The sequence below is a fragment of the Cydia strobilella genome, chromosome 6 (genome assembly GCF_947568885.1).
Source record: "Cydia strobilella chromosome 6, ilCydStro3.1, whole genome shotgun sequence".
Lineage (NCBI taxonomy): Eukaryota > Metazoa > Arthropoda > Insecta > Lepidoptera > Tortricidae > Cydia > Cydia strobilella.
This window is the reverse complement of record NC_086046.1, coordinates 17,443,704-17,470,914: the sequence shown is the minus strand read 5'-3', so window position 1 is coordinate 17,470,914 and position 27,211 is coordinate 17,443,704. Positions and strand designations below refer to the sequence as shown.

General features: G+C 38.0%; 2 protein-coding genes across 5 annotated transcripts in view; one reads left to right on the top strand and one right to left on the bottom strand.

Moving 5' to 3' along the window:
- The window catches only part of LOC134742472 (TRPL translocation defect protein 14), a 33,543-nt gene extending 7,886 nt beyond the window's left edge, over window positions 1–25,657 (top strand). Inside the window, exons 5-9 of one of the 4 annotated variants that reach the window (XM_063675664.1) lie at window positions 16,109–16,237; window positions 19,796–19,932; window positions 21,312–21,859; window positions 22,123–22,328; window positions 23,851–25,657. In XM_063675664.1, coding sequence (XP_063531734.1) covers window positions 16,109–16,237; window positions 19,796–19,932; window positions 21,312–21,859; window positions 22,123–22,328; window positions 23,851–24,083 — 1,253 coding nt within the window. In that variant the 3' untranslated portion in view covers window positions 24,084–25,657. The other 3 variants (XM_063675667.1, XM_063675665.1, XM_063675666.1) reach the window with 3 other exon arrangements.
- LOC134742445 (FACT complex subunit spt16) overlaps window positions 1–27,211 on the bottom strand; it is a 261,308-nt gene that overhangs the window by 28,577 nt on the left and 205,520 nt on the right. The window lies entirely within an intron of this gene.

Below are 27,211 nucleotides of genomic sequence, written 5' to 3'. Positions count from 1 at the left end.
ACCTACATACTTATTCATCACGGGGAAAAAAGGTAAATATTAGCATGCGCTTACATAAACATGGAAATGGTATTCTATGGAATCGCTTGGAATTGCTTGTCACTTTACATTATAAAATGCACCGAAGCACTTTAAGCTCGCGCCATCGCCATGCGACCGTGGAAATCTCCAACACCCCACACCCTCTTTGAATAATACATTTTCCATCGTAATCTCCTTATAAAAATAGAATTAGCCTCGATGGTTTGCGGGATAGTTACGGGGCTTCCATGTTTTCACGTGATCGTGTATGTGTGTGTGTTTGTGACGCTCATGGTCACGTTCACGGCGTGTCTTGAAATAAAATGTTGCAAGCTCGGCGGATAATAATGGAATTGTTAGGCGGAGATTGAATTGCGCGCTTCATCGATAGGTAGGTAGAATCTCATTAAAATAAAGATGTAGATAAATGGTTACCTGCCTTTCATGATTGTTTATACCTATCGAGAAAACCGAACTGAAACTCGCTATGGCGTTCTCGCAACTCTGGTTTTTATGGAGATTAAGAGGAAAGGGGATGGCCGCTTCTCCATACAAACGTAGTCCTCATTTTCCTCTCTGGATATTGACATAATAGAAAATATTTTTGCATAATTTGATGTATATTAACCATAGCTGTTGTTTGACTTTTTCAAATTTTTTGCTTATTGTAAAAATTTGGAGCGAAAAACAGATTTCATACAAATTTTTAAATGCTCCTAACTTATATTATGATAATCAAAAATTCGAAAAAAAAACGAATGTAGGGGCATAGCTGTGGTTTATATACAACCAATGGTTCCAAAATTGGCCACATTGCCAGGAAAGACAGTGATAACCTGGAAAAGCTGGTAATCACTGGTAAAATCGAAGGCGATAGGCCGAGACGCAGGAGCCCAATGCGGTGGACAGATCAAATCCTCTCAGCCCTTGATGTAACGCTCCACGGTGCCCTACACTCGACGACAGACAGAAAGAGGTGGCGGCAAATTGTCCAAGAGAAGCTGCTCCCTAGAAGTGACCACGACCCTCAGTGATGAGGAAACCGATGCAAGGAGGAGGAGGAGGAGGTTCCAAAATATTTTCAATAATGTTAATATACAGAGAGGAAAATGAGGACTACGTTTGTATGAAAAGGCGATTTCACGCGGGTCCTCCACTTTCATCTTAACGATAACTCAAAACTAATTATTTCGTATTTGATCTACATTATCACCGGACACGGCGGACACTTGCCAATCAATAAGCTCCATTCTTTCAGCCGTTAAAATAAAATATTTATTACAAAATCTAGGCACTTCTCATGACTACATTGCAACAAAACATAAATCACAAATCCAAAATCAATAGATCGGACATGCCATTCCATCATTGAGGGCGCCAGGACGGGCGCCTTGGTATCACGTAATAGAGTCCAACGTTTGAGCTCCAAATACTATCACCGCATTGACATTTCAAATAAGAATTGTTACACTAATAATATACCTACCTATTTATACATGCCCTGCTTTCCGATTGATCTAGGGTTCATCTTTGTGTTTACACCCGGTTGCATCCTCAGCTACTAGATTTTTTCCCACGCGCGATCTTCGCAATTCTATTCTGTTTAGTAAGACCATAGGAACGCATGCCATAAATCACGTCTTGCCAGCTATCAATTTTATACATGAAATATGTACTGTTTGATTTATAGAACTCCGAAAGCGCGATGTAGAACTTACCTATCAAGTGACGCCACCCAGCTAAACTACGTCTTTTTAGGGTTCCGTACCCAAAAGGTAAAAACGGGACCCTATTACTAAGACTCCGCTGTCCGTCTGTCTGTCTGTCTGTCACCAGGCTGTATCTCATGAACCGTGATAGCTAGACAGTTGAAATTTTCACAGATGGTGTATTTCTGTTGCCGCTATAACAACAAATACTAAAAACAGAATAATATAAATATTTAAATGGGGCTCCCATACAACAAACGTGATTTGTTTTTGCTGTTTTTTCCGTAATGGTACGGAACCCTTCGTGCGCGAGTCCGACTCGCACTTGGGGTTTTTTTACTTTGCACAATTAGCTACATTAGAAATGGAAACGTCTAACATTCATAAAGTGAGCGTGACCAAACATCTGAAACATCCGAGGCACCTCGTTGTATTCATAATATTTCTCATTTTAAATCCACCACAACAAACTTCAACCGACGCAAACACGTCAAGAGTGATTAATATATACTAAACGTCCTCGCGTTGTTTCACGCTCCCCTATGCCCGAGCATATTGGAGCATACATAGGCTTCAGTCAGGCGTTATTTTTACGTTACATTACCTTTGTAAAGTTTCATTCAGCTTGAAATTACTTTGATTACGACTTACGGATCGTTGTATTTATAGTTCGTAGATTTCAAACAGTCCCCTTTCGGCTTATCCTTTGTCTATTGTTAAATGAAACCGCACGTGCTACTTACTAGCATAAAAAAATGGTATGGCCGTTTTAACCGGTTATTCAATTACCACTCTATGGATGTTGCAATAAGGTTTAAAATGAACTTATGGGAAAACATATTCCTTAGCTGTGTGGTCTTTGCGGTTACTGAGTGCCGGCAAGTCGAACGCCACAGAACCAGTCTAAAATGTGTCATCGATATGCGTAACAAAGGCGCGTTATCGGAGAGCGCACTTACAGTGGTTTTGTTAGCGTTGAACTAGCCCGCGCTCGCCACGATGCACGAACCAGGTAAGGGACAGGGACGGATTGCGATTAAAACATTTGGATGGATTCATGACAAGTATGTATTTACATATTTAAAACAAACAATAATAATTTTTTTTTACTAATCAGTTAAATAATAACATTAGGTAATAATCCGTTTTACAAATAATCAACTATTAAAATATTCCTCTCTAATGTTACAGACTAAAAACTAAAACTATATTTAACAAAATTAATACATATATACCCTTTTTAAACAATATCGGCTTTGTTACAATATATAGGTATTACAGACAAATTTTTAATAAACTAAAATAACGTTTTTTTATACAATGTAAATAATAAACAACCAGCCAAACAGTAATGAGTTATACATACATAAAATATAAATTACTAACTAAAAATATAAATAAACATGCATTGGTACAATATAAATAAAGATGTAGATATATTCAATTAATATATCTACCTATATACATACTTGTCATGAATCCATCAAAATGTTTTAATCGCAATCCGTCCCTGTCCCTTACCTGGTTCGTGCATCGTGGCGAGCGCGGGCTAAAAAAACCAGTGTACGTGCGCTCTCCGATAACGCGCCTTTGTTACGCATATCGATGACACATTTTAGACTGGTTCTGTAGCGTTCGACTTGCCGGCACTCAGTAACCGCAAAGACCACACAGCTAAGGAATATGTTTTCCCATTAGTTCATTTTAAACCTTATTGCAATCTCCATAGAGTGGTAATTAAATAACCGGTTAAAACGGCCATACCATTTTTTTATGCTAGTAAGTAGCACGTGCGGTTTCATTTAACAATAGACAAAGGATAAGCCGAAAGGGGACTGTTTGAAATTTACGAACTATATGTGTCGAGGCGGAGCGTATCTAAAGACGTGAAATCCGTGCGGATTTAATAAATGAATGAGTATTTTATGAAAGGAATAACGACAAATTGTAATTATAAGAATACTTCAGTGGTTCGATATCTTCTTCGCTTACTGTTGACGATAAAAGAAGACGGACAGCCGGACGACGGAGTCTTAGTAATAGGGTCCCGTTTATACCGTTTGGGTACGGAACCCTAATAACCGCATCAAAATCCGTTGCGTAGTTTTAAAGATCTAAGCATACATAGGGACAGACAGACTGCAGGAAGCGACTTTGTTTTATACTATGTAGTGATAGGTACGCATGTATATCGTTTAAAATATGATTTATGTTGTTCTTTAAGAATTCTGCCTGAAGGCATTCTTGACGAGGTTGTAAACAAAATTACACGCAATAGGTATTGAGAAATGTCATCGTATAATAATGGGGTTATTGACATAAAATTGGTTGAAGTAATGAAGGTTGCGCAGCCTGCATAGAACTATTATTTAGACAAAAATGAAAACGTGGTCAATCAACTTAACAAAAGAATCAATTTGTATTGTTGACAAAACGTTTTACTTTTTCTAGCCTTATATCAGTTTCGCAATCTGATACAGTTGAGGGACCTTGCGCTCGATTCCTATAAGTTTAGGGGTCATCCATAAATTACGTCACACTAATTTCAAGATTTTTCGACCCCTCCCCCTCTCTTTGTCACACCTGGTCACATTTAGCAAATCCCTACTCCTCTGTGTGACGTCACATATTTGTTTTATTTTCAACGTAAACGGAAATTCGAATTAGGTATTATTATTTGAATAAAAAACATTTTGTATAAAAGCAATACCAAGGATTTTATAACACAGAACCGATTAGGAATAAAAATTACATGAACATGAGCGATTATCATTGCAAAAACAAGTTATTTAACTGTACAGCGAATAAAAAGAATCAAAACAATTTTCGGTTACAAATGAAGTCAAAGTGACGTCACGAAGTTATTGACTCCCCCTCCCCCTTGTCACAACATGTCACATTTTCTTGACCCCCTCCCTCACCCTAAACGTGTGATGTAATTATTAATTAATTATTATTCACAACGACGGGACTTAATCACGTAAAATGATTACATAATTACTATTTAATGTTTACAGAGATGTGGATGACCCCTTACAGCTAAGTAGTTGTAGGTATTGATACACTTATAATTCATTCATTCTGAAGTTGAAAATTGGCCATTACATTTATACATCAAAATGAATCCAAGTTTAAAAGATTTTATTGTTTCTCTCTCTCTCGCTCTGTCTCTGTAAAATGTAATCTTACACTACATTTTAATATGTTCAATCTAGCTACAATGTTACGTTTTCTCATGATGTAATTCAATTAGCACTAATATCAATACGCAATCTTTTTATCACATTAAAATTTTGGTCTTATGACTATGTCTCAAAGGAGGCGGTCGTAGGAACTGTAAAAACAACGCAGCCAGTGTACATATTTTAATTGTGATCCTTAACCTTTTGGACGCCAATGACGGATATATCGGCACCGCAGGTCCAACACCAAAGACGGATTAATCGGTCAAAGACCACAGAGCAACATAGACCTACGCACATGTGCATAAAATTCAATTTCAGTTTTGACACTTTGGTGACGTGGCGTCCGAGTGACAGCTATTGTGTTTGACACGGCGTCGAAAACGTTAACAGTAATTTCCGAATATGACGCAGCTAGTTTCACTCTTCATGTCACGGCAGTTCAGAATGTATCTCTATTAATGATGTTGTAGCTCAAAGTGTTACAGGCGAAGTATGCCAGACGGCTTGTAAACGTTGCACCGCCGCGGCTGTGGCCCAGGCCACCCAGGGTAGCAGCGGTGAGTTGGAACTTGGAACCCGTAACGAGCTAAAAACCAGATCATGAGTCTTAAAGCCAACCCATTAAGAGCTAGATTCGAGTAATCTAATCATGTTACGTATGAGTAATTGCATCGCACATTTCTCCTGGCAATCATCATACAGCAGCTCGTTCCATTAAATACCTAAGACAAATGAGCAGTTTTTATATATTAAAAAAAGAACAAGAAATAGCTCCAAAGTATCTTATAAATTAGGTTTGACTTGACCCACTGCCACTGCTTGATTATAAGGATCAGTGCGGCTCGAGTGTGCCAACCTCATTGGATGTGGGATGCGCAGGCTCCCAATTAGGAATAAATACTGCGTAATCGCTAACTTTTTTGCGCTGGGCAAAGGGTGGATGGGCTACAGCAAGTCCACGTCCAGGGAGGGTACCTATATAAAATGTTTCAATACTATTACCATGTTTGCATCGCTACAAGAAGTCGTGTGCGAAGGCTCCTAACGTAATGCTATGCTCTGTAAATGAATACCAACGATTCGTCTTGGCATTGTGTGCTACTAGGATTCGGTATCCATGTCCGCTCATTATAGTCAGTATTGCTGTCATCATCATTAACGACTCCTTTGTTCTCACATGTGACACGTGTTAGTCGTGTTATATTACTTGTATTAGTTATCCACGAGTCGCCTAATGGATTGATCATTCATTAGTCGCAGTCGTTACGCTAAAATTTTATACCTACCAGTTACATTACAAGTGTAAATTGTGAGAAAACAGACAGGCTTACATTACATACATTGTAATTGAAGTTTTACGACTTAACCATACTTTAATACTGCCGTAATCCGCTCGCATATCATCCAATCGTAATCCATATTTTACATATTAATATTATAAATGCGAAAGTGTGTCTGTCACCTCTTCACGCTTAAACCGCTGAACCGATTTAGTTTAAATTTGGTATACAGATAGCTTGAGTCCCGGGGAAGGATATAGAATATTTTTTATCCCAGAACTCACCCCTCAAGGGGGTGAAAAGGGGGGCGGTAAGAGTGGACCAATTTGCAGGTGAAAAAAAGGATGAATATGTCCCACTGCTGGGCAAAGGCCTCCCCCCTCGATCTCCATCTGTCTCGGTTTTGTGCAATCTCCGTCCAGCCGTTAAGATATGCGTCCGTCATATAAGACATAATATATCCAGCTCATTTCGCCGCAGTCTGATAAATAACACAAAACTTCGTGTAACTTCGTACCGGCGGCGACACGAGCACGCTCGATGAAAAATTCTAAGCGGTTAAAAGGTTGTTGGATGATAAAACAATACTGTAATGCCTAATGTGTCAATACAGATAACATAAAAAAATACTAGCCGGGCCGGTATTTGAAACTTAGGTTTTATTTTAAAACATTCAGTCAATTACGGAATTACGTAATTAAAAATTCGAATTTCGTAACCAATTACGTAATTGACATATCCGTAACTTTGTAAGCCCTATAGCCGGCTTATTTATTCTAATTGGCTCTACTAGTAACGCTCGACTTGCTAATTAACATTAATTACCCATATGTAATAATACATATCTTAATACTTGGTACAAAGCCGTCCCACATACGTCATCGGAGGCGTGTGGCTCAGGCCAATGTCCATAGGAACTCTGCCAAACTAATTCATACTCACTAAAATCCGTCCGGCCTCCCGTCTGAGCTTACTCCATTCAAAACAATTGTAATTTCAATATCTTTGACGTAATTTAGGTTTAGAGTACATTGACAGTTTTCCTTCGTCGACGTCAAACGTTATGGGCCTTATGTTATGACCATTCGTAGTTCCGTTTGACGTGGTGGAGATTTGGAGAACCATGTGGGTAGTCCTCGGACCGTCGTGCACTTGTCCCCGACTTGGTTAAATACCATTACCAACCTATGATGCTCGTTCCAAGTTGATTTTGGTAAGAGTGCACATATAATTTATTGCTTAAGATGGTCTAGAAGAGCAACGTGGAGATTCTCAGACAATTTACCGATTTCCATCTAGGCTGATGTGATACGTATTTAATCAGGCAAATGTGTTTTTCTTTTAAGTGTACGGGGTATAATATTATTACTTACTTGATACTACGTTAATCTACATAATGCTAATTAATTAAAGTGGTTATATCCAAATTGATTGATCGCTCAAATCCCAATTATATATTCAGTAGATAATGATAATGGCTAATAAACGATCGGTGCAAATTATACCAATGTTTGTGTTTATCCAAGCTGTAATAACTTAGCCATTGTGGGCAATTTACTTCTAGTAATTGAAATCGAACAATGCACGAAAGTTGACGATAATTCGACTCTAACGGAATCAAAACACGCGACATGTCCGTATAAATTACGCTCTGCTTCGTTCTGCCTTAAATATTTTGTTATTCGTTTTATTGTGTTTATTTTCGTATTATTGAAATAAACACCTCCTCTTGGTTACAATTCGATATCGCTAATCATTTGTTTCTGCCCGGAAACGACACAGTTTACTGATATAATTTAGATGTCTATGTCATCGACATTCTAACTCTGTAATCAGTAATAATAGGTATACAGTCGGTTCCCTAACATAAGTATCCACTTTTCTATACAATTAGTATGGCGACGTGGGTACTTAAGTTGGGGCATCGACCGTACTCATAAATCTCATAACATAACTCAAGCAGAGATTACTAAGATAACAGTGACCTGCACGCCTGCTATCTATTTAACAAAATATTTTGACTAGAGTGTGTGGTCTTACCTAGTATAACTTGACATCAAAATTCGTTACAGCTACGCATTATCGCATATCATACTGATATTAGTTCCTTCTATAAGCGTTGTAAATAACTGCCCTGGACTGGACTTCGATTCAGTTTGAACTAGCCACTAAAGTGATAAACTACAGCTTATTGCCCGCCTATGTTGGTCCCATCATAATATTTTAAGATTATAGCCACGCTGGCACATTCGAGCTCGTAATGGATTATGTTTGATTACGATACGTAGTAAAACTTTCATATAGCCTCGTCCTTGGAACGAAAGTAACGTCCGACCTTAAGAAACACTATCAATAATTTAGTACGCTGGCTTTGTCCTTTCAAACAAAAACAACCTTATTTTTCTCCGATACTCTAACCCTGACCAGGGAAAGGTCTGATCCTGAAATACGACTGACTAAATAATTGAACAAGAATTGATATTACATTGCCTCATTCCAGTTTGCTTTTATTGAAAACGTGCTCTAAGATTTTCCTGGTCTTTCAATCGTTATTTCCTTTATTTTGTGTAATTAAAATCGCCAAATCGTTTTTTGAACAGGAAAACATTTTTTATATTTAGGAAACAGGAAATTGTATTTTCCTTCTAAGGCTGGCAATCCTTTGAAGTGCACAGCTGAATGATAAATAATCCTAATTCCTTCCGCCATTTTACATAAGTTTTTCTTGTAGGTAAGTATATAATTATGTATGTAGTCACCGTATTGTCACAGGTATTGAGTACGGTGCAATGGTATGCGTATACCTGAAAAAGATCACGGTAACGGTTATCAACAATATAGTCAATGTTAACTTAGCGCTTTAGATATAATTCTGACGTTGTTATAATATGACTGTTATAGCGTTATTATGTGCTCATAAATTAAACAAGCTTATACTTAACTCGTTTTAATTACTATAAATTAACATAAATCCCTATTGTACACAAGTCAGTTTAACGTTACACTAATTAATATTTATGAATCAAAATTACTGCAATTTCCATCGCTAAATTTTACTACGATTCTATTCGAATACTGATCGTAACGTTCGTAGCTCGTGTAAATGTAAATAAAATGTTACGATTGTTTTCAATGCCTCGTAAATCTCTCCTGTAGAATCTACGCAGCTGACGTCCGACGTCTCGGCACGGAGCATTTAACTTTTTTTCTTCTTTATTTGACTAATATTCATGTTTTTGTCGGCATAAAAACGTCGTTCTCAATGTGTCACGTCTGCGCTTTCTACTTAAGACTTACGATTATGATCCTACACGCAGGTCAGGTACTATTAAGTTTAGCTACAGTTATACTCACAATTTGTCTTTTAGTTAGTTTTATTTTTGATACAAAAAGAGAAGGAAGTCTGTGGTCATAGAACTTCTTTTGATATCTGTCTTCCGAGGCATTCTGTTTTGCCAGTTGCCACCTTTGCGTAATTCTATTATATTATCGACGGTAGATGTCCCCTCAAATACCTATTTTATTTCTAATGTTAAATTGTTTGCCCTCCAAAGCATTAATTGATTCCTAGTCCGATCTGATCTATGGATGCATCTAAATATTCATGTTAATTTGATTCCATCCATGCATGATTAAGTAGAATTTTGCCAAAATTAGAGTAACACTTAATAGAACACATTAACTATTTATTTTACAGATTATGTAACCCGATCATATTAATAAGACCCGTTGTTCGGAGTTCATTGGCAAGGTGGCTGAAAATAAAACTCGAGCAGACATCACGGCCGCGCCTCGCGGACTTTGAAAACGTATCGAATAATGCTCGAAATAATGTTAGCCTCTACTTGTCAGATGACAATCGTCTTTCGACACATGTCGACACCATGTTTTAAGATTTTTCTAGAACGCATGCTGCCAATAACACGCGCTTACACTCTACGTAGAGACTATTTTGAAGAAAAATGTTTTAACGAAATCAACAATATGTTAGATATCTAAGAGCCGATACAGACGGATTGCAATCTAACTGTAATTTGTATGGGAACTGCAGTTGGCGTGCAGTTTGCAGTCCGTCTGTACCGGCGCTAAGGTCGCGGCTGCGAATCCTGGCCAATCAATGGTTTTCACAGAAATGATGCACTGAATATCATTTAATTATCTTCACTAACTTATCTTATACTTAGCTAAACATGTGTAGCTCTTAAACTATGTTAATTAATGGTCTCACAGCTACTTTTAATGAAACTTAAACATATTATTAAGATAAAGATAATTTATTTTGCGTTTAACATTATTTTATTTGGCAATGTATCAATGTATTTGTCTAGATTATTCAGGCAGGCTTCTTTTGTTAAAGGATTCTACTTAGTCAAAAACCATTGAAAGCACAATAATATTTTATTTGTTTTTAATAATTGTATTTAACTATGGCAATTTTACAATTTATCTACCTATAAGAAACAAGCATATTATTATTATCAACAACGCTTAAGTTATCCGTGTCCGTGTCCATATGTTATATTACACATATGACATCTTGGCAGCAGTCTTTACCCCGGAGTAAAGTTCTTTTAATTTATTAAAGGGTCGCTAATGCCTATCCGAGGTGCTAAAACTTCTGCTAATTTAGTACAAATATATTAAAAAACCCAACACTTTTACACCTTATTCCATTGCAATAGCTTATATCTTAATCCTAGCCATATCTTTGTTCAAAATTTTACGGTTTTGACTACGATGATAATGGAACGACGCGCTTCCTCTCATTAATATACATTTAAATCTACTTCTGTTATGTCAAAACCGCCCTTTACTACAATATATTTCATATTTAAGGCAAACTCTTGGAAGAAAGGCAAGCTCCAATCATAGAACTTTGTCATTTGAGGGCTTTGAGGCAAAACGGTAGACATACCGCTGTACACAGTTAGTGCGGATCCCGAGGTCCTCATCCTCTTGCTGGCTAGTCTGAGGAGTTGCACTTATTGAGAAATAGTAACAACATCTCAAGCGCTATATTTTCATCGAATGTGATTCTCACGGGCGAGTCCATTTCTTGAGCGAACCTATAATCCTCAAAGTTCTGCTTACGTCCCGTTAGTTAGTCCCGTTTCCTGGTCCTCGGTTCTATCCTGGGCCAATGGCACAATAGCCATCGCATCTTTAGTTTCCTTCTAAGGAAAGAACGAGTCGAAGCTGCCGCATTAACATTGCCATTAACTATTATGCCCAGTCCATGAAAGCTATAGTTCTGTCTGCCCTCGGCTCGTCCGCGAGATAGGAATGTTTTCCCAGTTCTGTGATGTGTGTGTAATTGTGTATGAACATGATCACTGTATGCATACATGTGAGTTCGTTGGCGTGGTGACAATCCATTACGATGCACAATGGGTGACGACGCCCTCTGAATCGAGCCGAAATGGGAATCGTCTTACAGAAACGAGATCGCTCGAGATTTTTAATTATGTACTTCACTTGTAACCAGTACACACGAGTAATCATTAGACATTCATTCTAATGTTCTGCGCCTCTTTTTACATTTAAATTAGTTGGCGGCAGATTCATCAAGATGTTTTCCAGTTGGCTATAGGTCTCGACACCACGCTTCATTTGTTTTTGTAACAGTAAGAGCTCTTTCCCACTGACGTCCAGTTTTTTGCGGGTACGACTTTCTGCATGATCCCGTTTTTGGTATGCGTGCAGTGTCCAGCAAACAGAATTCTCGTGTGAACGTGACTAAATTAGCACGTATCACTACTAAAACGGGATCCTGCAGAAAACCGTACCCGCAAAAAACTGGACGTCAGTGGGAAAGGGCTTTAAACACTGTGGTTTTAATTATGGTCACGTTGTCTTCCGATCAGTTATCATTGAATATTATCCTCTTATTGTATTGCCTGCAAAATAGATCGGACGATTCGGACGTCATAGATATCAAGCCAACGGTGACTAAGTGCGAATAGATGTACTGTTTCAAATGAAATAGTGTCTTTAGAGGTCTAATCATTCAACATACGTTCCCTTTAAGGGATACGATAAATGTAGCCCAGTTATGTCAAGTGTTTTGGATAATTTTGTACATTCCTCTACAAATATTTATTCATCTAGTTGCATTATATTTACTTACTATCTCTCCCTTGGTAATTTTACCTTTAAAATTATATAAAAAGACGTAGTAAGTAAGCATTTCAGTGGTATTTTTAGGACATAATCATACGTTGCGGAAAACCCAAACTAAGTATAAGATTTTCAAGTCTAGGCGTACCTATTCAGATTTTCAAAATAATTATGATGCTACTGTAATCTCTTTGTGCATGCATCATGAGTGTGAGATTGACATTAAATTGGTGTCGTATTTTACAAATCTGAATATGCTTCTTAATTTAATAGTTCCTAATCGTAAGTACATCTACGGCGTCGTATTATATTACGATTTGTTGTTGGCCTGTGAATTTTGGCATGAGCAACAATGACAAGCATGGTGTGTCGGTCGTTACCAGTGATTTGTAGGTGATAATGCGTTCCACGACGCGGCGTGGAGCTTGCGTCACGCCGCACGTGGTTTTGTTTAAATACGCGAATGCGTAACGATATTACTCGATTATGCCGGTTTTATGTGTTGTTATAATCTGTAATCGGTATCTTGTAATGATGGTTCGAAATCTCACAGATGTAGTCTATGTTGGATATGTATAATTTACTAGCATAGGTACGAATCTTCGTGAAAATTTATCTTTTAAAGATAGAGCAAAGGCGACATGGAGATAAATAATGGTCTCAATGAAAAAGCTATTTAAAAAATATTGTTCCTTAAGTTTTGTAAATCTTATAATATGTACATAATATCATTTTGGCACAGAATATTGTAACTAAGCTATAAAGTTAGACCTAGAAAACTGCAGCGATTTTGATAGGTCTGACTGTGCAAGTGTTATTTTAAACGACAAACTTCTATGAAATTACGACGTACTTATAAGTAACACTTGCACAGTCTATGCTATCAAAATCGCTGCAGAGTTAACTTGGTCTAACTCTAAACATTTGAGAACAAGATTTGGGCTACATTGTCTTCGATCCTGCAGTCGTATCGTATTAATAATATATCGCTTTTCTAAAATATTGGAAAAACAACAAGTTGAGTCTCTTGCGTGGTCATTTTATTAAAGGTAGATATTAAATATGTAGGGTTGATCCCCTAATCTGAATTTATGATATTGCCAGCGGATTGGCTCCTATTTGGCACGAAGTTTAAATACAGTTATGAGCATGAACATGTAAATCAACTAGATCGTTGCTTCCATTTGCGAATCATGGAGGCAAAAGGACAAATTTATAAGACGCTGTACTGGCAAAATGCCTGCGATCCTTCAACCCATTGGGGTAAACACACTACAATAGATTACTCAGCACTTAGTTGCGGCAACTTTTCCTATTAGTTGCTCCCTTCCTTCATAAAACTCACGTTCTTAATTTGCTTTTCTTTTGAAGGGAAACTATTTTATGTTCACAAGTAGGTACTAGCGAAAGAAACAACTCCTCTTTAAATAAATCACCGGAATTATACAGAGTCAAAATAAATTATGATGTTGAGCTTATAAATCAATCAACCCAACCCAACAGACCAACCCAACATCACAATAAATTCCTTTTCAATGTTCGTACATTAAACTGTTTATATGTTTATGTACTTACATTTTTCTTATCTTAGATACAACTTCTCAGCTAGAAAAATGTAGTAGGACTAGTAGGAGTAAAAAGATTTTTTAGCTCCTTGGACTAAGTTATACAGACCTACTTTGATAAAATTTATCACATCACATGTAGGTCACTTAGAGTCGATTTACGAACGATTCTACAAATAAGTATATATGTCTCCCACGTTTCTGTAAAACGTGACCAGTTCCGCAAATTCACTAAAGTGGATAATATTACGGCCATTATTGTATGATTACATGCACACCTGATTAATGGATAAATGAATAATTTTATGACTAGGCGAAATTCAAGCAGGAAAAATCTAGTATAAATGAAATTTGTGTTGAGCAAGAGATATTGGTGTAGGCAGCGATAAAGGCTGGTATAACAAAGTAAGGTATGCGTTTACAAGTCATGATTCTAATATGCACTATGCACGTGACTACTTCTGACTCAGTTACTTATTTCTTCATTAAATGACCCTTCTAATCTTGCTATTGTCATTCGATTCGAACCCATCGAGCGATCCAGTGTAAAAGCCAATATACACCAGATGCGAAACGCAGCTCCAGCCCGTACGTAGCACACGCCGGTTTAAATATATGGAATATTATGATACACATATAGCGCTTGCGTCCCTGTAGGCCCATAGGCCCCACTCAATGGGAACAATTGTAACGTTCAACCAAACAAGACTAATTTCATCTATCATGTTTTCTTACATTATGTAGCCTAAAACATACGTTTATTTACAGCTAATATTTACCACACATTGTCAATTAGGTATTACAGAATTATTGCTCAGTTTTAGTATGGAATACGATTCATGATGATCAGAATTGGAAGAATGCCGACACTGATCTCTGAAACTAGGTATATACCTACTATTATTTTTTGGGTGTAGACTTCCGAATGCTGCAAAAATAAAAAATCATTTGAAACATCAACTTAGTTTTCTAAACATGAAGGATCTGATGAAATAAAACTATGAAAACGGATTATATCGCGTATATTGAATTTATAATACATCCCGACGTTTCGAACTCTTTACAGCGTTCGTGGTCAACGGGTGACTGAGGAAAAATTACAAAATGCAAAAATACCCACATACTAAAATAATGAACAATCATAGACTACAAACTTTAAGGCTGGTTGTACATGCAAAATCGGTTCATAAGGCTAGTTATACACTATAATTGTTTTTCAAGTAAAGATATATATATATACGCGATAAAAATAAACTATGCCGGCTCCAACCCTACACCACGGACCCGAGAAGATTTAATTCCCTCCTAAAATTGTAGGAGGGTATCCCAACATTATTATTATTTCATTATTATTATTATTTCATGAGTAACTATCGCGGTAACCGAAGACAATATTATGAAGGATCTGGTTACAAATTCATTTGGAAATCTGTAGTTTGTTTGGCTCGAAAATTTCATTGCAACATTTCTAATCGAAACATTGTTAGAAGACAACAGATGTTTTATGTCAGCGATAAACGCTGGTCCAATCACTGTAAGTCCATTATCTCCTGCCAGAAGGTCTCATAACTAGTGTGCTAATACATTAGAAACCAGCTATGAGTGCATGGTGTCTTGGCAAGGGAACCCCATCTTAATTATTACCATTGTAATTGCCGCATTAGAAACACTCGCTGTGTTTTGGCTTTTATTCAAACGCCATTAGTGATATAAATTTCAATGAGAAATATTCCAGACACGACTTTCAAATAAATGTATAATTGTTTAAAGGAAAAGATTGACGGAACGTAAATGAAATATAAAATTGAATTGTTCTTCCAACATTTTGAGCAAACAAGGTCTTCAATAGGTCGGGAGTTTAGAACCATCATCTGACTAAAATCTATTTCCATGATTCAATTTCTTAGAGCTTGGTCTCCCGTCTGCCCTGTTAACTCCGTAAACTGCGTACTAACCTAACCTATCTATAGAATATGTGACCATCTGACGGTTCACGCAGCGCCAGTGGGAAACCAACTACCAAGATGTGACAAACCACTGTCCAAATCTAAGAGTCATCTCCGTTTAGGTACGCATAGCTGTTACGGATCTGTAGTTCACTCCTGAACTATGGAAATAAAAGCCGTGACTTATAACATAATAACTCAATTCTACCATTCAAATTAATGAAATCTGTGCGTCATCCATCCAACACATTTTCCTCATTTTTAACGTATTTTTCTTTGTTACAGCGACAAAATTCCAAGAGAACCTACTGAAGACCATGATTCAGATCGAGAACACATTCTTCGAGCTGGGCAGGACGTGTCAGCGGAATTGTCTGATCATCTGCGATAGGGGAGCTATGGACGCGAGTGCATGTAAGTGTCAACCTTTTGGACGCCAATAACCGATTCATTTCGAATACGAGGAAAGTAAAAACATGTGCATTAAAAACACACACGGCTAGGCTAAGTATAAACTTCAGTAGTATTTCAATTAACAATTTAGGTAAATATATCGTTTGTACAACAAATCCATTTAAACCAAAATCTTAATTGCTTATCGAAAAAGAAAGAAAAAATGTACTTATAAAGTACAGTGCGCTAGAGCAGAAACGTATCATTTTCTGCACACTTAGGGTTCCGTACCTCAAAAGGAAAAACCTTATAGGATCACTCGTGCGTCTGTCTGTCTGTCTGTCCGTCTGTCACAGCCTATTTTCTCCGAAACTACAGGACCAATTAAGTTGAAATTTGGTACACATATGTAAGATTATGACCAAAAGACGGACATGTAACGTAAACAAATTAATTTTATACATTTGGGCCACTTTTGGGGGGTAAATGAGCAAATAAAAAAATAGTTTTTCAAACTATATCGTATTACATATCAAATGAAAGAGCTCATTGTGAGGATCGCACACATATTTTTTAGATAATTTTAAGATAAACAGCTTAGAAGTTATTCAAGAAAATAGGCAAAAAATGACCATTCCCCCCCCCCCCCCTATCTCCGAAACTACTGGGTCTAAAATTAAAAAAAAAAACACTAAATAGATCTTTACCTATAGATTACAGGAAAACCTATAAGAAATGTGCAGTCAAGCGTGAGTCGGACTTAATTACTTAGTTTTTGATCCGACCCCTACGGGTTTTTTACAGACATTTCGCTCACGTTTCACATAAAAAATACATTGTTTAAATTGTGTAATGTACGGTTACGGAACCCTTGGAACGCGAGTCCGACCCGCACTTGGACGGTTTTATAGTTAAGAGGCCGGTGTCGATTTTAGTCGCAAAAATGTAAAATTGATTGATTTAGTCCGTGAAATTTTACACCTTTTGTTACCTAATTGAAATAACAAGTACTGGTTTCTATTAGCACGTCTTCTTATCTTACCTTTTATCAGATCAATTTTTTGAAAACAGACTTACAAAATTAGTAATGTTTGCTTTTCTGATGGACGTTTCGGTAAACGCGCGTAAAGCACTGATTTTGTCGCTCTTATTTGTAAATTTCGTAAAGTTTCGACTGCTAAACATGGTAATTTTGTATTACACATATCCTGTACTCGACGTTTATCAGACTACATTTTTATTATTATGACTTTGAAGTAGTGTAAATGAAAGTTAGACGAAATCAATTTTCTCCAGAAATTACTTCAAAACAAGTGACAATTTCTCTGAAAATCGACTTAATTTCAACGTAATTTTGATACTTAAACAATCTACAACATTTGCTGAAACTATACTTATACATCAATTTGTATAATTTACCACCATGATTTTTTGATGAATTTTTAAAAACTGCCCCATCACTTCATGCATTACCGGTGACGCACGCTCGCGACCTCATTATTAAAAGGCAAGATGAGAAGACGTGCTAATAGAAATCAATACTTGTTATTTAGATATTACGTAACAAAACGTGTATAATTTCAACGACTAAATCTATCAATTTTACATTTTTGCTCCAAAATCGACTACGGCCTCTTAAGATACGGGTGTTTGTGATATTCATTATGACGCAGGTTGTAAACTGAACTGAATCTATTACATATGTTGATATCTTAACCACTGGAAGGGGAACTTGAAGAATGTCTCGTTTTTCTTTTTATAATAATATCGTTACTTCATCATATATGCATAACAAACATACCTAAACTTATAGATATCTTCAACAAGAATAAATAAACAGATGCATTACAACTGATAAAACAAAAACTTTCAAAGTCACAAATGTCGGTTTTATATCTCCATTAGTTCATGTCGTTCAGGCGTGATCATGCAAGATAGGTATAATTACCTATATACTGTTCCGTCACTATTTCTGTATGCTATCTTACATGGTGTTACGTGTTTGCTTTTTAAATAGCCTTACAATAATATTTACCTTAGCACCTGCAGATTAGTTAACTTTCCATAACAACGTCCAATATTTTAATGATCTCGTTTTGATGTTACCGATTCATTATTCATCGTCGTATTTGTAATGTACTTAAAGTATTTCTTAGTTGGTGGTTGAACTGTACCGACCTGTGTAAGATTATCCCCAAATATTTACATACTTATTTAATCATAAGCCAGGTCGGTTCAAGGTCGTCAAGCTATAACCGGTTATCGTTCGGCCAGTTGCTTTCTATCCATGCACACGTGGCCCCAGGATGCCCGTTTCTATAATTGTATCAAACTATAATAATTACAGCATATGGACTTGGGAGGGGTGCCACTCAATTCTCTTTTGGTCTTGAGTGTGCATTATTTAAAAAACATACACTTCTTAATACTGGAGGCCTATTCAGATAGTAATTTTTGGGTGGGAATGCACTTACGCACGGTGTGTGGGACTCGCCGCTCCTTTTCCCTCTCTTAGCGAGAGAGGGGGGGGGGGGAGAATTTGGCCCTACCCACTACGGCGTTTCACCCTCTTTGCCGTTCTTGAGGGCGCACTGAGATCGATAACATTCCACCACGGGTTCAGATAGTACTTAATATCTTGTTTTAGTTGTTATGAAACGGAACAAGGAACGGAACAAAATCAATAAACGTTTCATAACAAAATTAAAGTTTACATCACCCTCCTGTTCTCAAAAGGGGCATATTAGTATCGCAAAACATAGCAATGTTGCATACAGTGGAACGGGATTTCCATTCTATTCATCCGTTGCCATTCTTAAGAAGCCTACGGACCGCCCGTCCAAGTGTAGGCATTTGGTTTACGAAAGCGGCAGCTATCTGGCTTCCTGACGGGATTTTCCTGTAAGTGATTATGCGGCAACAATCATGCGGCAAGCATACCTAAAAATGCTAAAACATTGCAACTTACATAGTTGTGATGAATAAACAGATTGATTGCTAAACGGAAACTGTGTCATTGTAAGGCCTGAGTGGACGCTCGAGTTGAGCGTGCAGCGGGGCGGGGGGTGCCGCGTGCATGTTAAACAAAAGCAAACGTATAGGAGCAGCCTTAGTGCACGCTGCTCAAATCACTTGTGAGCCCGACGCCACGCTGCACGCCCCGCCGATCGCTCCGCTTCGAGCGTCCACTCAGTCCTTACACTTAGTGTTTATTATTAGGATATGCCGACATATACCATCACGAAAACGAGCAATTTGTATGACATTCTCAACAAATGTTAGAAAGAACGTTTAGAAATATTCGAAGAACCCATACTTGCACAATTGCACATAAGACAACGGATTATTATTTCTTAAAATGTAATATCAGCTGGAAATGTGCTCTGTATGGAGCAGTACAAGCATGTCACAAATTAAGACAGAACTTGCCATCTGCTGTCGCGGGGCGAGGTAATTCGAGTCGGGGCGGGGCGGTGCCTGGCCGATCTGTATGATAATACTATTACTTATTCTCTGGCCGTAGTTAGGAGACCCCTGTAGATACTAATATATGGTAAACGGTCATTGTTCCCATTTCAGTTATATCAAAGGAGAAATGGGAGGCGATGCTGAACGTCAACAGCTGGAACAGCGTGGAGCTGCGAGATAACCGGTACAACCACATCGTGCACATGGTCTCCGCTGCCAACGGGGCTGAAGACTTCTACTCCACTGAGGTAATGAGAAAATATTTCCAATTTTCCACATACAATAATGTGATAAATTTAAACCCTTGAATCTAGGGGAGTTCGCAAATTTTTATTGTATCGAAACTTTCATAGTTTGCTGCACAGTGACGTTGATCAGTCCTCTAATTGTGGTTGGTGCCACTGTCACTAATTCATATAACTCTCATCATCTTCCTCGTTTTATCCCGGCATTTTGCCACGGCTCATGGGAGCCTGGGGTGCGCTTGGCAACTAATCCCAAGAATCGGCGTAGACACTACTTTTTACGAAAGCGACTGCCATCTGACCTTCCAACCCAGAGGGGAAACTAGGCCTTGTTGGGATCAGTCCGGTTTCCTTACGATGTTTTCCTTCACCGAAAAGCGATTGGTAAATATCAAATGATTTGCTGATGATGACTAATTCATATAACTCTGTTATATGTTATCTCTTTCTAAAATCCCAAATGTCAAAGTGACGATAGAGATAAACGATTGTCGATTATCAACAGCTTATTAGACTTGGTTTCTATTTTATAACTATAAATATGTTCGCTTTAATACGCCAAAAATAATATGCACTTGGCGCACTCCATAGCGCTTTCTACATAGATAAAATCATGATAACATCCATCACATAATCCTTCCTTGGCGGGCCAAGATAAGCAAATCCAAAACATTCCGATTTATGATAATATTGATAATTGAAAATAGACTTAGCCTTTGCGAAGGCAAATTGTATCAGCGATCAGTCAGGGAAAACCCCATTGTGTGGAAATGTTAAGGATTATTTTTTATCAAAACAAATATTACGATATGAGATGACGGCTATGACATAAGATATGGTGATATGGGATGATGACTTTACATAGAAAAGCAATTAAATTATAAAAAGATAAAGTACTTCTGCTAGTACTGCTACTGACACATAAACATTAAACATGTAATTAATTATTGCTTGTTTGTTCAATGTCATGAGGACTGACACTAGAGACCGTGCTTCGTAAAAGGGCAAATATTATACATATCTCTATGTAATACAGACCGAAAGAATCGAGTGATCGCTCGACAAACGAAGTCTATGCCAATTGTGCTAGACCCCTAGATAAGATCAGTCTTATCAGATCGTATGATTCAAACTGCGTCTGTGAAAAATGCAAGCAATGTTTCCACCTAATGTGACATTGACATATCGTTGGCTTATAGCCATTTTCCCGGCGATAAAGTCTTATCGACATTTTCACATCATGACCACGTGAAGATAACCATATCGTGATGGTATCTCGTTTCAAGGTCGCAAATTATAAAAACAAAGAATTAGTCGATGTACGTCATGACTCTATCAACACACGCAAATAGTAAACAGGAACATTGTTTGTTTGTTTCCAGGACCACGCGTGCCGGTCGGAGGGCGTGGAGCTGGCGCGCGAGCTGGACTACAACGCGGCCGCCGCGTGGATCGGCCACCCCTACTTCGACGTCATCGACAACTCCACAGACTTCGACAAAAAGATGAACCGACTCATCGCCTGCGTCTGCCAAAAGATCGGCATCGAGACCGGGGACCGGCTCAACGTCAACTCCAAGAAACGCAAGTTCCTCGTCAAGGGGCCCCTCCCGCCGGACTCCGCGTTCCCCGCCTTCCAAGACTTCGACGTCGTGCACAACTACTTGCAGAGCGATCTCCGTAAAGCCCAAGTCAGGCTCCGCAAGCGTGGACAGAAAGGCCACTGGTCGTACATTCACACGCTTCGGAAGTTCCATCCCAGTAACGGGCAGTCCGTGGAGGTGCGGACGCAGCTCTCGCACAGGGATTACCTGAACATGTTGCCGCAGCGCGACGACGCACACTTCACCATCTTCAAGAAACGCCGGTGCTTCATCTTCAACAATCAGTACTACCAGCTGGACATCTACAGGCAGCCCACTCATCCGAGGTGATTTCTCGTTCCATTATCTCTATCAAATATGTTTACGTATTCATACTAGTATATATGCATTAATTACAATAATATTGTTGTTATTTAGAGTCTTATTATTTACGACCTCGAACAAAAATAGCAGCTCAGCTTTATACAGGTAAATTTTGGCATGGGCTTGACTTCGTAGTGGTAGATTAGTACTTAGGTCGTATATATTTTTATATTTCCTTTTTGTTTTTCATATGTAACGGTTGTTAAAACATTATGAAACGTTGCAGGTGCCGCGGCCTAGTCCTGCTGGAGACGTACAGCGCGGCGTACGACCAGGACTCGCTGCTGGCCACGCTGCCCAAGTTCCTCGCCATCGAGCGCGAGGTCACCGGCGACCCCGCCTTCTCCATGTACAATCTCTCGCTGAAGGAAGACTGGAAGACCTCGAAAAGGTACTATGCGGGCCAAAAAGATGCGGGCACTGAGTGCCATGGTGAGTTATTAATGTGCTTTTATACCATCCTATGTTGCCATTTATATAATTTCACATCCTGTGCCATCTACTTTCCCATCCTTAATTCGAAAATCTATTTAGAGATGCATTTGGTTGGCATTGAAATTTATAGTTCAGATAGATGTTAAACAAAAATAAAGTGAACGTCTTGATTAGAAATTATTTTTCGTATGAAACAGAGAACATCCTTTTCACATCACCAATTCTAAAAAGGGCTTTCTCTTCCCTGCTAGGAGGGATCAAAGTGGCTCTTTTCTTCCCTGCTAGGAGGGATCAAATTGGCACTTTTCTTCCCTGCTAGGAGAGATCAAAATGGCACTTTTCTTCCCTGCTAGGAGAGATCAAAGTACCACTTTTCTGTTCTAGGACGCTATTTTTAATTTTTTTTGCACATTATTATTTTTAGCTTAAATAATGTTTTTAAACATCATAAAACTACCTCATATACGTGATGTGAAAAGCAGCATGTGTCACATGGTAGCAAAATTATTTCCATCTTGGGAGTAACACATTTGAAACCTTCACTACACTCAGGATTCTACTTTAGAATTCTTTCGTTTAGGATTCAATGTACGCCCTCGCCGTAAATATGTCATTTTGCTCCCTTGTGACACAATCTACTATTTCCGAGACAATGTATGTTGTATTGTATTGTGATAATTTTCATTGAGACAGTGATATCTTTTCATCACTCGGAAATAAAATTTCACTCGTTTGGACCATATTTTACAGCAATATGTGGCAGGCTAATAACTGATTACTTTTACTTTCCTTGTAGTGCGAGACATCCGTAGTCGCCGGGCACATATTGCTGAGAAATTTTACTCTTATATTCCCTATTATCCCAAACATTGAAACATGATTTACCGAGGTTGAGTTTGAGTAACTCGACGGCCCTGAAATTTGACCTTGTTTTTAGGGTTTCGTTCAGCTAAATGTAAAAACGAATCCCTTAGCGTAGCGAATATTTCTAAAATAACTAATGTTCTATTTTCGGGTTACAAACTTCGCCTTTAATTTAATAATGTTACTCGTATGTTTGCATGATCATATTATAGAAATATAGAATCTTAACACTGGCGTAATTGTAATAGATTAGCTAGTCACATTAGTGTAGAGCATTAGTTCATAGACAAATTTTACATTTCCTAATTAAATTTATATTTTGTAGCACTTTTCAATGTCCCGCACCGTAGTGAGTGTCGTGCAAGTGACGTTCCTGTCGTTCCTCTCGCCCCGCGATGGGCGCCCTTTAAATATTAAAGACGCGTAATTTTACAGATTCGAAAGCTGTTATTCTGGGACATAAGTTGTCCGATATCAATTCGAGCGATACCTCTAACTTGGACAACACGAGTTTAGGAGCAGCAACTAACAAACACAAACCAAGTGATAGTAAACATTAGAAACTAGTGTCCGATACGATGTGACTAACATTATTCCGCCAGTGTTCAGATGAGAGTGCGAGGGGTTAAAACGTGGTTTTCTTTTGGTTTATCAGGACAGGCTAAGTGGTCGTTGAATGGTCACGCTGACCAACACAATGGGCATGCGTGTAAAGTCAATGGGCATGGTGAAAAGTTGAATGGACATGCGAAAGTCAACGGGTGTGGCGATAATGTGAACGGCCACCACGAGAACGGCGTCCACGGCCTCGCCAACGGCCGCCATGACGCCCACTCCATGGATCTCCCGTCACCAAAGATTCCTAAAAAGGTCGCTGTTAAGATTTAAATCGCCTTTATGTACCTCTCTATGTACTAGGTCATTTTAGAACTATAATTTGACTTTTTTCCACTACTCAATGCTAAACTGTTCTAAGGCGGAAACTTAAAATATTTGAAGAAACAGTACTATTGAAACCCATGATGTATATCATGTATAAAACGTGTACTTATTCGTTATGAATTTATAATTGTATAAATTGCCAAATAAAACTATTTTTATAGAAAATATGTATCAAATGAAATACCCAATGCACTTAAAGTGACTCAGGATACTTAAGACATAGTTTAACTGTTTCATATTGTTTGTGCCTTTACAACAAGTTGTATAATTGAATATATTTCGTGTTTATATCATCTATCTATGACATGCAAATGAAGTTTTAGTACTTAATTATTGCAATAATATTATGGTCTTATTATAGGGTATTTGACTATTACTAGTAAATTTATATGAAACACTAGCATGTGACGTCACGATCAAATTACATACTCTTTATAGTTTTTATGGGGTTTAAAATAGAAATTGTGTCTAAAAATAACTGCTGAAAAATAATTTATTTTAAATACAGTCAAATACCCTATTGTTCAATCCGGAGATCGCAGGTTCAAACCCCGGCTAGTACCAATGAGTTTTTCGGAACTTATGTACGAAATATCATTTGATGTTTACCAGTTGCTTTTTGGTGAAGGAAAACATCGTGAGGAAACCGGACTAATCCCAATAAGGCCTAGTTTCCCCTCTGGGTTGGAAGGTCAGATGGCAGTCGCTTTCGTAAAAACTAGCACTGCCTACGTCAATTCCTGGGATTAGTTGTCAAGCGGACCCCAGGCTCCCATGAGGTGGTAAAATGCCGGGATAACGCGTGGAAGAAGAGTATTGTTGCGGTTTAGATTATTGTGAAGTATTTTAGGTTTTATTTTACCTGATACAATATAGCATTTGTTTTATGTTTTAAGACTTATCAAAAAGGCAAACTCGAATAAAATGAAATTTTATGATATCAGAACACATTGAACTTGATTTGTAGATTGACTAGTAAATTTATATGTCTTGGTGTTGTAACGTGACTAGAATGTTTAAAATCGTTTTAGGGGTCCAACGTGAACTTCAATCAGAAAAGGTACAAATACACCCCTAATAATTATAGTGGCCTTTTACCAATGTAATTCATATGCTAGATAATTTATTTTTATGACAGACAGAGTTACTATTGTGTGGCATAGTAAGTAATCGGTGTAGAAATTGATGTCGTCTAAAGATATTTTTGTTGTGTCAGAATCAAATGAAGATCATTTTATAGTAACTTAAAGTATTGAAGCCGTCAGTAGTGTAATTTATAATTAATTAAGATGTGAGTATTATACTCTAATGGATTCTGCTCAGCCCGGTACTTGGCTACGGTCCAGGCTATCTAGATGGCTGTGCTATGTAATTTTACGATTGATAAATATACCACCATTGTTGGCTGTAATATCTAACGCCAAGTAAATATATCTTGTAAGCTTTTTAGACGTAAAAATCTCTAAATTGCATGTCTATCTGCATTTTATTTTCTTGATTAAAGAAAAATGCGACCTTGACGCTTTGTTTTTATTTATACCCAAAAACAGGATCCATTGATTAAATCAGCGGTAGGCAACCTTTAAGCAGCCAAAGGCCATATAGTAGTTAACGAAATTGACGCTGGCCGCACTTTTATAACTTTATCAAGTAGGTATTGCGTTTGTAAATATTATATACAAAATAGTCAGGGAGGCTCGCGGGCCACAAGTGAAAGGGTCGCAGGCCGGCTGTTGCCGACCGCTGGATTAAATGATAATTAGGTATAAGATATATACGACGATACCTGTTTTGATTTTTACAGCTAATATAGATGGCGCTGTACGCCTATGCGGTAACGCTGGTTGACAAAAGTTGATGTTTAACAAACACGGCTACTTACTACAAGACATGCCTCGTACAGCGCCATCTACTTTAGCTGTCAAACTCGGGCACCATCTTAGACCAAGAAAAGACTGCAATGATTTCGATAGCATACGCAGTGCAAGTGTTATTTATACATACATCATAATTTCATCATTAATTTCATAGAAGTTTGACGTTTAACCTTTTGGACGCCAATGACAGATATATCGGCACCGCGCGGGTCCAACGCCAAAGACGGATTTTTAGGTCAAAGACCACAGAGCAACATAGACCTACGTGCATGTGTATAAAATTCAATTTCCGTGACGTGGCATCCGAGTGACAGCTTTTGTGTCGAAAAGGTTAAAACGCACTTGCACTGCGTGTGCTATGTGCTATCAAAATCGTTGCAGACTTATGTTGGTCTAACTCTACAGTCTACACTTCACATGTTTGAGTTTTGTTACATGAGTGACACATCACATAACATCAGCCACCACAGTCACATTCAGAATTATTTATAAATTCAAATCTCGCAAGCCCCAGTCCCAGTCTCATGCGTGTTAGAAGTAAGCTTGGTAAAGTAAGAGACGTAAGAGTAAGAAAAAACAAAGTATAGCGCGATCCAGAGATAACCACACCGAACTTTGCGTCTCACATTTTGCTTAGTGAAAGAGTGAGACGCAATGCACATTGGACAGGTACCAGGATACCATGAATCTAGTAAACTGGATTAGGCATGAGTGGTGGGGGGAACGGTCAGAACGGGATAGTCTTATGTATTTTTCAGTAGGAGTAGCAGAGAAAGCGTTATTATTGTTTGTCCGTGTTACACAGTCTCACATTTTTTTTAATTTCCCACCGTAAATTTGTATGGTTTATGGTGGGCTACAAATTTACTCGACCAATCATATTGTCGCATTGCGTATGTTCTGTCCCTCACGGGCGCACGCGGTAGGCTACTTCTCGCTTCTATAGGATCCTACCCTCTATGTGGAATACCACATACAATTTTTAATTGTTGCTATAATAATAATATAATAAAATATGTGTTGCTATAATGTTTGTAATAGTCCAACTAGTAAATACTATCTCGTCTTGGCGGGGGCACGGCCGTGCCCCCAGATACCACATCAGTATAATAAAGAGTACTACCGTAACTATACTATGAACTGAAGGATTCTGCCCAAATTGTTTTAATCTTTTTGCATATTTTTTTTCGAGAACGA